The sequence below is a fragment of the Macrobrachium nipponense genome, chromosome 33 (genome assembly GCF_015104395.2).
Source record: "Macrobrachium nipponense isolate FS-2020 chromosome 33, ASM1510439v2, whole genome shotgun sequence".
In the NCBI taxonomy this organism is placed as follows: Eukaryota; Metazoa; Arthropoda; class Malacostraca; order Decapoda; family Palaemonidae; genus Macrobrachium; species Macrobrachium nipponense.
The window spans coordinates 42781483-42796752 of NC_087219.1; the positions used below are offsets into that span (position 1 = coordinate 42781483).

Consider the following 15270-nt stretch of genomic DNA (forward strand, 5'->3'; position numbering starts at 1 on the left):
TGTAGTTAATATTTATTACAGAAGAACTGGGTTGACATAGACGGGTGCATATGGAAACTTAGTGTCCGTACGCACGCACGAACAAACATAAACAAAAAGGGACAGGGCCCCCGCTGTGAATGTGTTCCTTCACAGACGAATATACATGAATAATATTACATAGAGGGAACGGATTCCCAACATAATAATATACATCAAAAGAAAGGGCGTAAAATGCTCTACAGAATCGGTAAAGGAACAACAAGGCTTCATGATGAGATGCAATAAAAACAAAACCACCTAAACTCTGTTTTTTTCCATCTGTCAACCCGCCTGTGGTGTTTGCGTATGGTAACACTGCGTCTCGGGCTTTAGATAGTTACATTCAGCTTACTTTCAACAATAATAACAATATCCTATTTCAAATATTAACAGTGTAATTCGCATACAGTAAATTATTAAAACACTTTTCAGTTGCAAATGTACACCCAGATATCCTTTTTCTTTACCTAAAACTTACACATAGCGTAACTATCTAAAGCCCGGAACGGAGTGTTATCATATGCAAACACCACAGGCGGGTGGACAGATGGAAAAAAACAGAGTATAGTGAATAAGGAGACTGGCCCCCCACCCTTTTTTCTTTCACCAAACCCTTCTAGTGGTCAGCAATTGGCAGCAGATATCGGATTACATGAAAGATACTTAAGGACTAATTTTTTTTTCTTCACATTTAATGTATTTTGATATTCAGCTCATGCCTTTTAATTTCAAGCGCTTGAAATAACTGCGTTGTTTGATTTGGGTTACTCACAGCAGTTGCTTGTCTGTTGTCCTTACGGGAAGGCTGCGAATCTAGCGATGAACCAAGCCAACCAAAGTCCATGTGTTCGAGGCACCCAAGGTATCGCCAATTTACTGTAGAACAAATACCTGTAAAAAAGAAATTGATTTTGATTTTTAATTCGAAGGCTGATAGGATGGGCAACTCTTGCTACATATCTAACCAAGGTTAGTGGGTATGGAAGTTTGTCTTGATCTTCCCATATGGCTGTCCTTTCTTGTATTTCATTTTTTCTCACTGATATCTGCACCTGTCTCTCAGCTGTTTTACTGGCTCTGTTTTAGTCCACTGAAATCAGTCTTATGTGGAAATGGTATTTTTTTATGCCAACTTGTTTTAGTAATATATATATATATATATATATATATATATATATATATATATATATATATATATATATAGAAATGGATATTTTCCTTTACTTTTAAAAAATCTTCAGCATATGTCATTTTCCAACACTAATGTGAACAAACCTCTTTTCTCTTACTTGGGGAGTAAGCCTACAGACTACTTTGTTGTTATTGTTGTTGTTCTTGCTGTTGTCGTTCTTGTTGGGGCGGGGGGGGGGGTGTAGAAAAGGCCTATGAAAAAGCCTAAAAAGGTCTGGAGAAGGTGTTTTATGTTGAGTTCAAGATACAGGAATTTTAGGTTAGAATGAAAATGAAGAAAATAAATCCTGTGCATGTTAAACAGTACAGAACAATTATTTTTAATAAAATATAGCATATTTAAATTTTCGTTGGTGAAACAACACGCTATTTGACTGTAGATTTTAGCACACGCCCCAAGTAGACTATATAGTAATTAAAGATAGCTTACTGCTATAGTAGATTCACATCAACCGTGCATTTGATGTCTAGGCCAGTCCCTTACGACGCTCAATCGCAGGGCTGGAAACTCTCAGTCTCTATCGAGAATTCACATGGGTAGGTTCTATGTTCCACCTCTCCTGATGGATACGTCTTTCAGGAGAGGCGAACTCTATGTGAACTCTCTCGAGAGAGAGTGAGAGTTTCCAGCCCTGTGATTGGCTTATCAACAGCCAATCAGGAGCGTCGTAAGGGACTGGCCTAGAGTCTAGACAATAAATGCATGGTTGATATGAATCTACTATAGTAACTTATATGGATGAAGGTAACTTCTTAATTACAAGTAGTTATAGAAGACCCTTATCCGAGTACGATCATTTTTGTAGCTGTTAGTATACCAGATAGCAGTACGTATATCATGTGACTGAACGAGGGAGGGCGCCTAACCCTTGATAACTATATAATTTTATGGGTAATACTGGTTATTTTCAAATGTTGATTTGGTGTAGAAATCTACCTTTATACTATTACATAAAAACATACCTTTCACTATTTACACTAGAAAATGAGATTAAAATATTTACACAGTTGAGTAAATGGCCATCTGATGTTTACAGGCAAATGAAGACTTCAGAAACTTTATTCAAGATGAAAATAAGGCTTTCAAGGGCTCAGACAACATAGAAGACTCACGAGATATTTATGCCACAAAGGAAAATGGCCCTCAAATGTATACATACTGCAGACAACGCCAATAAAATGCTTATTCACTTTCAAACTTAATGTCTTACGGGCTTCCATGTAGCTTATTGCTGTTCACTCAGTAACGAATCTCACACAGGAAATGCTGATAAATAAATTTACTTGTTAGCTGCTACTGCTGTTTATGCCAACACAGGCTCTTTTTTTTATCATTAGATTAATGGGTTAGTTTAATGACATAGACGTGAAACGATGGTCATTAGGCAATGAACCCCCCCCCCCCTTTAAACCCTCAGGTGGCCATTATGGGAGAAGAGACATACACCAGTGAGTCATAGACAGCTAGTATGAAGAAATATAAGCATTTATTAGAGATATATCATAATGTACGTCTCATTTACTGGTAACCAAGTTTCGAAAGTTCCAAGCGTTAATCTTTCAGTGGTAGGTGGTTGATGGAGGAGAAGGATAGATTCTTAATGGGATAATTTTTTTTATTTTTTTTGGCCTGCCTGAGAGGAAGGACGTAAAGTTTTGAATCCATCAAGGTAGCCGCGTGATGTCAGTATTGTGAATGGCTTTGCCTGTGATTGCCCTTTTAAGGAGATCTGGAGAATGTAATTGTATAATTATGATTTTGTTGTTAAAAGTGGTAACAGTTGAAGTGGAAGACCATTGTTAATAAAATTTTCGGCATGGGGTCTTGGCTTCATGAACGATAGATAATTAAGATTCTTTCATGATAGTGTGAAGGATGTCTCCAGTGTCTTTCCTGTTTTTTGTTTGGGGACAGGAAGTGTGTCAATAACGTCGCTGATAACCTTTCAAAGTTCTACGAGAGGTTGGGGTTGAAAGGATATTTAGAGCTCCTAAGGTAAGGGGTATTACTGTTGGATGTTGGGGTGGTTTGGGCTGTGGTTAAGAGATGTGGATTTGGACAGAGGGTTTGATGTTTTTCCGATCTGTAGGTGGTTTTTCGCAGGTGATTAGACTGTTTTGTATCATGTTTCTCGAACTGCCAATTGCTGAGCGGTTACTTGAGGCTTTGGTGATGGTGTTTGCTCTTAACTGTGCAATCCGTGCCAATCTCTCTCCGGGTCATTTGAATCTAGCATAATGTGCTTGTGGACAGTTAGGGCACTTTGAGTAATAGGTTCACCTTTCTTGAATTTCTGCGGACATTATTTGGTTTAATGTCTCCTGCTTCAGTTTGCGCACATTTTGGGTCCTCTGCAGTGCTCCTGATGGTGACCATTATGCCGACAAAGCAGGAACTTGAGAAGCTCTACTGTATATTCTTCAGTGGGACAATGATCCCCATATTTTAAGGCATACTTGGCTCCCCTAAAGGTGGCCTGAATTTTGCTTGATATCTCATCTCCAGGCTCAGCAATGTAAGGGAGCTCCAACAGGAGAGCCAAAGCACACCACACTACATAGTACTAAAGTAGATTCACATCAACCATGCATTTGATGTCTAGGCCAGTCCCTTATGACGCTCATGATTGGCTGTTGATAAGCCAATCACAGGGCTGGAAACTCTGTGTCTCTCGAGAGTTCACATGGGTAGGATCTATGTTCCACCTCTCCTGAGGGATACGTCTTTCAGGAGAGGTGGAACATACATCCTGCCTATGTGAACTCTCTCGAGAGACCGCGAGTTTCCAGCCCTGTGACTGGCTTATCAACAGCCAATCAGGAACGACGTAAGGAACTGACCTATAGACATCAAATGCACGGTTGAAGTGAATCTACTATAGGATATCCAGTTATTATTGACCCTCTATGGCACAGACACTCTCACAGCCATGTTTCTGTATGTCACCTACTTCTCTAACGTGCAGTCTTCAAGTAAATAGGCAACAGATCACCAGCAACTATCATTCGGTCCACAGACCGTATTAAAACGGGCCATAGCTCACTAATAAAGCAGGCCTTATTATAGAATAAAGCCACCTTGGTCAGTGTTTATATCTACAGTTGCCTTGCACATTTAAGTCTTCATCACTCGTCATCCTATTTCTGTCATTTGAATTTGCTTTGACAATTATGGGCGTTTTGAAAATTATTCAAAGTATTAATAAGCAACCATGTCTCAATCTGTGAAGAAGAAGATGCTGCCCTCTGGTTATTACACCAACGACATTTTCCCTCCACTTGTACAAAGAGGAGCACAGGGTAGAGCAAAGCAATAGTTACTAAATTATCCCTAACTTGTTCTTTCCTGTGCTTCTTTTGTATAAGTGAAGGGAAAATGTCATTTGTGTAATAACCGGAAGGCAGCGGTCTCTCGTTCACAGAACGAGACATGGCAACTTATCAACACTTGAAAATTCTGAGAACTTCCATCACTGTCTAAGCAAATTCAAGTGACGGCAGTAGAATGGCGAGTGTTCAAGATGAGAGCTGTGTAAAATAGCTGTATAGGCATAAACGTTGACTAAGGTAATCTTAGTCCTGAGACCTGTTTTATTAGTGGGCTTTGACATGGATAGTTCTGAGGCAAGCAGCAGCGGACCACTATAAAGTTTAGAAGCTAATGAAATAAGTGAATGCATTAAATATTCCAAGGGTATTTCTGTATTGTTCATTATAAGAGGATCTGTAAAATGGTAAGATCTAAAGACTTTTGCCTATTGAGTGAGCACCTGAAGGATGTATTTTGTATAGTACGGGACACATATTGAAAGCTCTCTTGTTATTTACATTTCTGAAGCGTAAACATTTTAAGGAAACTTTCTGTACCGAGTAACATTTGAGTGTCATATCCTGTTTTGTACAGACATTTCAACATCACATTTGATGTATGAGTAAATGAAGAGCATTTTCCCTACTGTAAATACTTAGAGCAAGCTATTTAAAATGGGTATACAAGGCACAGAAAAAACCGAGAAATGTTTACACGATACAGAAATAGCCATAGGTTATTCATAAGACAATTTTTTTTTAATTGTAGCCATTCCCACCTGCTTGATCAATCCGAAGTTCTTGACAAGGGATGGTGTCATTTTGCAGGTTGCATTTGAAGATGGCTCCAGGTTCCATTACCACAGTCGGTTTGTATGAACTCGAATTAGCCCTGGGTGCGCCAACTACCAGCCTGAACAGAGGTCAGTATTTTTAAAAGAAGTTTTAATTCCAAAACAAGGTTAGGGATTCATGGTCAAAACAGAGTGAGCATTAGGAGATTGAGGGATATTGTATGCTTCATATGGCTAAAAAGAGAGACAGAGAGCATATTTCCGGGCTAATTGTTATCACCAGTAATGTGTTGCATCGATCTCCGTCTGGAACAGTCTTGATATCCGCTGAGTAAAAGTAAGCACAAATATGATAAATATGAAAAATATGGAGCTACTAAAATCTGGAATAAAAGTAAGAAATAGATGTATAAGTGATAATGACCTCATATTAGCTTTGACCTGCGGCGTAACAGAATAGAGTATATGCCTAGACCGTGGCTTGGGACTAGGCGTAACAGAATAGCTTATGCCTAGACCCAAGGTATATAGAATAAGACTGTGGCTTGGGACTATACTCGGTTTTTTTCCATCTGTCCACCCACCTGTGGTGTTTGCGTATGGCAACACTGGTTACACTGCGTCCCGGGCTTTAGATAGTTACATTTAGCTTACATTCAACAATTACAATAATATCCTATTTCGAATATTAACAGTGTAATTCGCATATAGTAAATTATTAAAACACTTTTCAGTTGCAAATGTACACCCATATATCCTTTTATTTACCTAAAACTTACACATAGCATAACTATCTAGAGCCTGGGACGCAGTGTTACCATACGCAAACACCACATGGGGGTGGAAAGATGGAAAAAAACAGAGTATAGGCGTAACAGAATAGCGTATGCCTAGACCGTGGCTTGGGACTAGGCGTAACAGAAAAGAGTATGCCTAGACCGTGGCTTGGGACTAGGCGTAACAGAATAGAGTATATGCCTAGTCTGTGGCTTGGGTGGGAGTAGGCGAACCTGCGAGTAAGGAAGGTGGTTATGGAGAGTAACTGAGCTGCTCTAGACGAAGAGAGTTACAACAGAAGACCCATTCGCTAGTTTGAGGTCTCTTACCAGTTAGAATTGTCCAGAGCGTTCTTCTGCAAAGCCACTGAGAATCCGAAGTAAGACTCGCGTCCTGTGCCAGCCGTCGGGTCCGAGAAAATCTGGGCAGATTCAGGCTCGAGGTTGAAGGCCGAAGTTGCGGTCGATATGGTTAGCCAAACCAAGGCCTTGAGCCAAACGGCCGCCCATGACGCGGGAAATGGCAGCACCGCCGAGCCAAAGAGGCCCCTCGATCGGGGCATGGTTGCTTCCGCGCGAAGCCTCGGATTTCGGACCAACCTGTCACGAAAAAGGGAGAAGAGTTCATATTAATATCTCATACTGATTCTACCATTTGGGTTGAATTGAGTATAGAACTTAGGGCCGCCAGAGGCCAAGAAGCGCTGGGTTCTATGAGATCATTCAGCGCTGAAAGGGAAATTGACAGTAAGGGGGTTGAAAGGGGTAACAGGAGGAAAACCCCAAAGCAGTTGCTCTGTGAAACAACCGTTAGGAGAGGGTGGAAAGTAAGATGAAAGAAAGAAAATATGAACGGAGGTACAGTATAAGGACTGAAAGAGGTTGCAGCCATGTGGCGAAAAAGTGTGTATGAACCAAGTGGCCTGCATCCTTAATGTTGTTAATTGGTCAAAAATCGCTGAAAGCTTCACGTAATGACACACCAAAGCTACCTTTGCGTTTTCTAAATTACGGGGGCATCTCTCTCTCTCTCAATCCAATCCAGTGCTAACGAGGATAACACACTAATATTATTAATGAATAGTACCACAATTAAGTACTTCAACTTGCTGAGCAGTCCATATTGACATGAACTCATCATAAGTTACTCGCCTCTCTCTCTCTCTCTCTCTCTCTCTCTCTCTCTCTCTCTCTCTCTCTCTCTCTCTCTCTCTCAAAATCTTAACGAGGACTCACGGGTTGATTTTCTGATCTCAGAGGGCTTGATATATGTTACGTCGTTTCTACAAATTACTTCAAAGCAATACAGAGTGGGGTCTCTTCTTTCTCTACTTCCCTTTACCTCTTACTTCTTCCTAATGAGTACAGTAATATTCTTTGGAAGATTGAATTTCAAGTCAAGTGGCCTCTTTGGTGAGCTTGTTCCATAAGAATAGGTTTCATCTAATGAATAATAATAATAATAATAATAATAATAATAATAATAATAATAATAATAATAATATTAATAATAATAATAATAGTATATTTACCATCCGATAAAATGGGATCACGAGAAATTGAAATAAAATGGAGGTATACTGGAACGCACTTGCTGAATTTAAACGTAAAATTAATTTAATAACCAAAGGTTAAATATGTAAAATGGGTAACTCTATATAGAGATGAATGAAAATGAAGCACTCAAAACGTGGTTACAACTCGAAGTAACTCAAAACTAACCAAAATGACAAGGTTCGAAGAATGAGGGTAATAATCGTCGTTTCTAGAGCACAAAACACAACTTGACAACACGACGCCAAATGAACAAGTAAAGTCTCGGGAAATAAAAATGAGACGGGAAGCTGCTCGGTCGGCTCTCCATTCGTTTTTTTTTTTTTTTTTTCTTTTTTTTTTTGGGGGGGGGGGGGGGGTGGGGGGGGGCGGGTGTGAGGCAAGTTATTCAGTTACTGCGAATACAGAACTGACATACAAAATTCTCATTAACATAAAAAATTAAAAATCTAAAAATTCTTCAGTTCGTTATAAAAAATAAACGAAACGCATAGTATTCTGAGATCTCAACATGTTTGTTAATTAAATCTAGTGAATTAAATGGTCGGGTGTGAGAATACAGGTTTGGATGACGTCATGCCCACACGTTCAGGACCGGATTTATAGGGGGTTAGGGTAGGGAGACCAGACGTCCCCGGCTACTGTTGTCCCCGGTTTTCAGTGACTCAAAAGATCCGAAATGGGAATAAGAAAAAAAAAAAGTTGACCTAACTTTATAGTTGCACACCGTACTACTCGCACTGTGCCGTGTATAGTGTATATAACTGAGGAAATAATAGGCAGATTTGCACGGCATAATTTGCGAGATTACTACCTTCCAAGAACATAAAACCAAATTTCCAGCCAAACCATCGCCAGTATCGTCATGCGCATCCCTGACTCCCTTTCTGGCCTTCCCGCCAGCAACCAGCCAGCACCAATCTCTTTCTGCCATCTCTAATACTGTTCAATCATTGGTGTTGTAGTAGATTCACATCAACCGTGCATTTGATGTCTATAGGCCAGTACCTTACGACGCTCCTGATTGGCTGTTGGTAAGCCAATCACAGGGCTGGAAACTCAGTCTCTCTCGAGAGTTCACATGACTAGGATCTATTTTCCATCGCTCCTGAGGGATACCTTTTTCAAAAGCATCCCTCAGAAGGGTGGAACATACATCCTACCTATGTGAACTCTCGAGAGAGACTGAGAGTTTCCAGCCCTGTGATTGGCTTATCAACAGCTAATCAGGAGTGTCGTAAGGGACTGGCCTATAGACATCAACTGCACGGTTGATGTGAATCTACTATAGTAGTCATTATTTTCTCTGTTTTATAATGCCATGAATATGGAGAAGGCCATAATTTGGGTGAAGTGTGTCTGGCTGTTACTTTTTTTTTTTTTTTTTTTTTGCAGCTGATTTTATGGGTGTTTTGGATCTTATCTACTCTGATCAGTTTTTTGTTTTTGTTTTTGTTTTTCTTTTTGCTTTAACTTGCCTAATATCCATGAAGAAATCAAGCCGACATCATTATAGCACATAATATACAATTTTTCTATAAAAATATATCAAGCAGAAACATAGGAAAAAAAATCCTTTAGAGAGAGAGAGAGAGAAACCATTGTTAATCAATTGAATTTTGTATTCAATTACTTTGCAATATAGGATAAATAGGGTGGGAGAAACTTTTGGATGCTGTTTCATGAATGGTAAGGTCACAGTATTCCCGTTTCAGCTTCTCAATCCCAAAAACGCGTCATGTTTTGGAGGTTTTTACGCCTCTAAACCGAAAATGTCCCCGGATTTTGTCTCGGAAATCTGGTTACCTTAGCATAGGGGGCAATTGCCCCGGACCCCCTGTCTGAAGCCCCCCTCCCCACCGACTAAAAAAAAAAAAAATTCGATAGTTAGGAAATTGGTAAGACGGTGGAAAAAGAAAAGTATTTTGTGACCAAGGGGTTCCGCCGTAACATACTGAGAAATATACATACATACATACATACATACATACATAAATATATTATAATATATATTATTTTCTTTAGAAATTTTAATGGTTAATTATGCAAAAGGTGCCATTAATGGCGTTAAGTTAAAGTAACTGACACTTAAACAAACGCCAATGTATGATGAAGCATAATCTGCATTGATTATCATTTTCATTGTGATCCAAATTTGAAGCTGTAGCCTGTAGTTCAAAATTGCTAGTATCCAAAGTTTGCAGACAAGATCGTGGCATACAGTGACTGTTACCCTAACGCAGTGTTGCCAAAGCGCGGAGAAACCGCCAAACAATTTGTAATGCAACGCAAATGTTATGGAAGTGAAAATTTTACTCTAAAATTAATTAAAATAAAACCTAATAGTATATTGATAATAATTAGGTTTTAGGTAATCCTACATAACCATCGACCATCATGACTAATTTTTCAGTGGCTGTCAGTTTGGAATTTGCTCTGGTGGTGGTGCAAAGTTTTAAAGGCTGACTGAGGCTAATAAAAGATTTAAAGAAAAAAAAAAAGGCTGACAGATGCGAAGCTTGCGGCAGACCCACCCCATAATAATCCATACTTTTTCTTGATCACAAATCCTTAAAGTAATTTGCCATATAATATAAACTGAATAATGCGACCAAAGTTATTCTTAGTCTATGAATTTGTAAGAATAAAAAAAAAAAAACTATTCAAAACCTTACATTACCCATTTCCTCGTTTGAAAAATTAATGAAACTTTCTTCTTTCTACGAGAATTTCTTTATGGGGAAGGGGGCCTCCCTATACTTAAGTGCCAAGGGCCCCCCAATTTCTAAATCCGGCACTGCACACGTTTTTAGAAATTGGGGAGGGACTGAGTGTTACCAGTTCGCTTTCCGCTAAGGCTAAACACATACCAAACATGAGAAATATGGGGGCGATGCCCCTTGTTTATATATATATATATATATATATATATATATATATATATATATATATATATATATATATGTGTGTGTGTGTGTGTGTGTGTATTACTGTTGTTAGGGTTTTCTGCAGTTGAATGGGGGCACTTTGGAACTTTTGTTCTCAACTAGGTCATATTGATGAGCCCATTGTCGACACTCTGTGTTTAAAAGTCCGAGTGATGAATAATAATCATCATCATAACTGCGGGACTCTTAAATGGAGAAACAAATGTATAGTTACGTTTGGGTTAAATTATTTTAAGAATAAATCTCTACAGGTGGTTTTCGGGAATCTGTTCGATTCCCCTTTTCATTTGAAAAGAGGAATGGAACAGATTCCCAAAAGCTGTCTGTTCAGAGTTATTTCTTAAATATATTTGCCCATACATAACTGTGGAATTGTTTCTAAAACAATCCGCATCATTTATGATGACAATAATCAGTTGTCATCATCATCAGTTGTAGGCATCACTTACGGTTCTTTGCAGCATCCCTTCGGCCCCTAGCTGCAGCCCCTTTCATTCATATTACTGTACCTCCTTTCCTATTCTCTTTCGTCCATCTGACTTTCCACCCTTTCCTAACACTTGATTCATAGTGCAACTGATTTGAGGTTTTCCTCCTGTTACACCTTTCGAAGCTTTTACTGTCAAATTCCATTTCAGCGCTGAATGACCTCACAGGTCCCAGTGCTTGGCCTTAGGTATAATATTCAATTCAACTCCATTTAATAATCAGTTGTTATTTTTGACATTATCGTCAGAATCTTTTGTGGAAAACCCGGCCAGCCACAGTAGTCCGTTGCAGATGACATTCGCCATATCGCTTTCTAATCGCAGTGAAGGAAATCCTGACCAAAGCCGCCTCACAGCGGCTTATCATTTATGAAGCGATTGTGTGGTCACGTGAGTGAGGAGTCCATTGCGACAGAATTCTCAACGTTTATCGTGTGCGTGTTATTTTTTTTTTATTTGAGTTCTCTCAGGATGTTCGAAAACTTCTGTGTGTTATATATCTATATATATATATATATAGATATAGTATATATATATATATATATAAATATATATATATATATATATATATATTATATATATATATATATATATATTTACTCGAAAGAGCAGCAAAGGAGGTTTCGGCACGATTTATATTTTTATCACATAGAGAGAAAACTCATGATATTCAAAACTTATATATTCAAAACTTAGAGAGGTAACTCATGATTTTCAAAACTTAGAATATATTCAAAACTTGGAGAGGTAATTCATGATTTTCAAAACTTATAATATATTCAAAACTTAGAATATATTCAAAACTTAGAGAGGTCACTCATGATTTTCAAAACTTATCATATATTCAAAACTTAGAGAGGTAACTCATGATTTTCAAAACTTAGAATATATTCAAAACTTAGAGAGGTAACTCATGATATTCAAAACTTAGAATATATTCAAAACTTAGAGAGGTAACTCTTGATTTCCAAAACTTAGAATATATTCAAAACTTAGAAAGGTAAATCATGATTTTCAAAACTTATAATAAATTCAAAACTTATAATATATTCAAAACTTAGAGAGGAAACTCATGATATTTAAAACTTAGAATATATTCAAAACTTAGAGAGGTAACTCATGATTTTCAAAACTTATAATAAGTTCAAAACTTAGAATATATTCAAAACTTAGAGAGGTAACTCATGATTTTCAAAACTTTATTTAATAATAATTTCAAACTTAGAATATATTTCAAAACTTAGAGAGGAACTCAGATTTTCAAAACTTAAGAATATTATTCAAACAAAACTTAGAAGAGGCAACTCATGATTTTCAAAAACTTAGAATATATTTCAAATTTAGAGATGAACTCAATGATTTTTCAAAACTTTAACAAATAGATTCAAAATTTAAGAGGTAACTTTCAAAATTGATTTTAAAAACTTAGGAAATATATTTTCAAAAACTTTAGAGAGATAACTCATGATTTTCAAAACTTAGAATATATTCAAAACTTAGAGAGCTAACTCATGATTTTCAAAACTTAGGATATATTCAAAACTTATTATATATTCAAAACTTAGAATATATTCAAAACTTATAATAAATTCAAAACTTAGAATATATTCAAAGCTTAGAGAGGTAACTCAAGATTTTCAAAACTTATCATATATTCAAAACTTATTATATATTCAAAACTTAGAATATATTCAATACTTAGAATATATTCAATACTTATAATAAATTCAAAACTTAGAATATATTCAAAACTTAGAGAGGTAACTCAAGATTTTCAAAACTTATCATATATTCAAAACTTATTATATATTCAAAACTTAGAATATATTCAAAACTTATAATAAATTCAAAACTTAGGATATATTCAAAACTTAGAGAGGTAACTCATGATTTTAAAAACTTAGAATATATTCAAAACTTAGAGAGGTAACTCATGATTTTCAAACTTAAAATATATTCAAAACTTAGAGAGGTAACTCATGATTTTCAAAACTTATTATATATTCAAAACTTAGAGAGGTAACTCATGATTTTCAAAACTTAGAATATATTCAAAACTTAGAGAGGTAACTCATGATTTTCAAAACTTATAATATATTCAAAACTTAGAGAGGTAACTCATGATTTTCAAAACTTAGAATATATTCAAAATTTAGAGAGGTAACTCATGATTTTCAAAACTTAGGATATATTCAAAACTTAAAGAGGTAACTCAGGATTTTCAAACTTATCATATATTCAAAACTTAGGATATATTCAAAACTTAGAGAGGTAACTCATGATTTTCAAAACTTATCATATATTCAAAACTTAGAGAGGTAACTCATGATTTTCAGAACTTAGAGAGGTAACTCGTGATATTCAAAACTTATAATATATTCAAAACTTAGAGAGGTAACTCGTGATATTCAAAACTTATCATATATTCAAAACTTATTACATATTCAAAACTTAAAGAGGTAACTCATGATTTTCAAAACTTATTATATACTCAAAACTTAGAGAGGTAACTCATGATTTTCAAAACTTATCATATATTCAAAACTTAGAGAGGTAACTCATGATTTTCAAAACTTATTATATATTCAAAACTTAAAGAGGTAACTCATGATTTTCAAAACTTATCATATATTCAAAACTTATTATATATTCAAAACTTAAAGAGGTAACTCATGATATTCAAAACTTATCATATATTCAAAACTTAAAGAGGTAACTCATGATTTTCAAAACTTATCATATATTCAAAACTTATTATATATTCAAAACTTAGAGAGGTAACTCATGATTTTCAAAACTTATCATATATTCAAAACTTAGAGAGGTAACTCATGATTTTCAAAACTCATTATATATTCAAAACTTAAAGAGGTAACTCATGATTTTCAAAACTTATCATATATTCAAAACTTATTATATATTCAAAACTTAAAGAGGTAACTCATGATATTCAAAACTTATCATATATTCAAAACTTAGAGAGGTAACTCATGATTTTGAAAACTTATTATATATTCAAAACTTAAAGAGGTAACTCATGATTTTCAAAACTTATTATATATTAAAAACTTAGGATATATTCAAAACTTAGAGAGGTAACTCATGATATTCAAAACTTATAATATATTCAAAACTTATCATATATTCAATACTTGAGAGGTAACTCATGGTATTCAAAACTCGAGAGATTAAATTTATGATATTTAAAACTTAAGAATATAGTCAAAACATGGAATATATGAAAAATCTAGAGAGGAAACTCATAATATTCAAAACTTAGAATATATTCAAAATTGAGTGGAAACTCATTGTATTCAAAACTCGTAATATTTTTACTAGAAGAGGAAACTCTTAATATTCAAAACACACTGACAAATGCACTGTGCCGCATTTTGGCGAATATTTAAGATATATGAGTAACAGCGGTATAACTGCTGTTGAATAATAATCATCATCGTGCGTGATAATTATAATCAAATATGACAGTTGATAGCAGTATCATGGAATCTTTTTGTACAAATCGCGGGCGGCCACAAAGGAAATCCTGAACAGTCACAAAACAGCTTTATCAGTTATCAGATTAGCGTGTGGTCACGTCCACTGCGCCTGAATTTTATTAAAGATTATGGTGCTTGTGTTTGGGCGTCGTCCATTTTTCAAATTCTAGCTATATGTTCGGCGTCATTTGTTTGTGAGTTACACACACACACTCTCTCTCTCTCTCTCTCTCTCTCTCTCTCTCTTCTCAAAACACACACACACACACACACACACACAGATAGATTATATATATATATATATATATATATATATATATATATATATATATATATATATTGGAAATGCACCACCATATTTCCTAACTGGTTTCATCTTTATATTTAGGACATCTTCGTGGACACGAAGACGAAACTATAGTCAGGAGTAATAGTCAGTGTTTCATTTTCATATGGTATAGGTGCGCAATTGTGCAGCACATGTAATTGGATTTTTAAGCACAAGCATGCGCATCCATACACACACACGAGTGTACTATATATATATATATATATATATATATATATATATATATATATATATATATATATATATATAGCAATTGAAACACCAGCAGGGAAGCGCCATCTACATATCAGTAAGGACACCAAGGCCAAAACCCGGAACAGCATTTTGTACAACTTTATTGGGA

At 35.8% G+C, this 15270-nt stretch overlaps 1 protein-coding gene and 1 long non-coding RNA gene across 3 annotated transcripts in view; both read right to left on the bottom strand.

Annotated features, from left to right (window-relative positions):
• LOC135203124 (integrin alpha-PS3-like) overlaps positions 1-7900 on the bottom strand; it is a 57288-nt gene extending 49388 nt beyond the window's left edge. Inside the window, exons 1-4 of one of the 2 annotated variants that reach the window (XM_064232769.1) lie at positions 7624-7766; positions 6422-6691; positions 5301-5434; positions 794-912 (exon numbers count right to left, since the gene is read on the bottom strand). In XM_064232769.1, the coding sequence (XP_064088839.1) occupies positions 794-912; positions 5301-5434; positions 6422-6654 (486 nt within the window). In that variant the 5' untranslated portion in view covers positions 6655-6691; positions 7624-7766. Of the gene's footprint in view, positions 1-793; positions 913-5300; positions 5435-6421; positions 6692-7623; positions 7767-7813 lie in introns of those variants that run through there. The other variant, XM_064232768.1, reaches the window with a different exon arrangement.
• Positions 1-15270, bottom strand: part of LOC135203126 (uncharacterized) — a 228735-nt gene that overhangs the window by 94860 nt on the left and 118605 nt on the right. The gene's annotated exons all lie outside the window — the stretch shown is intronic.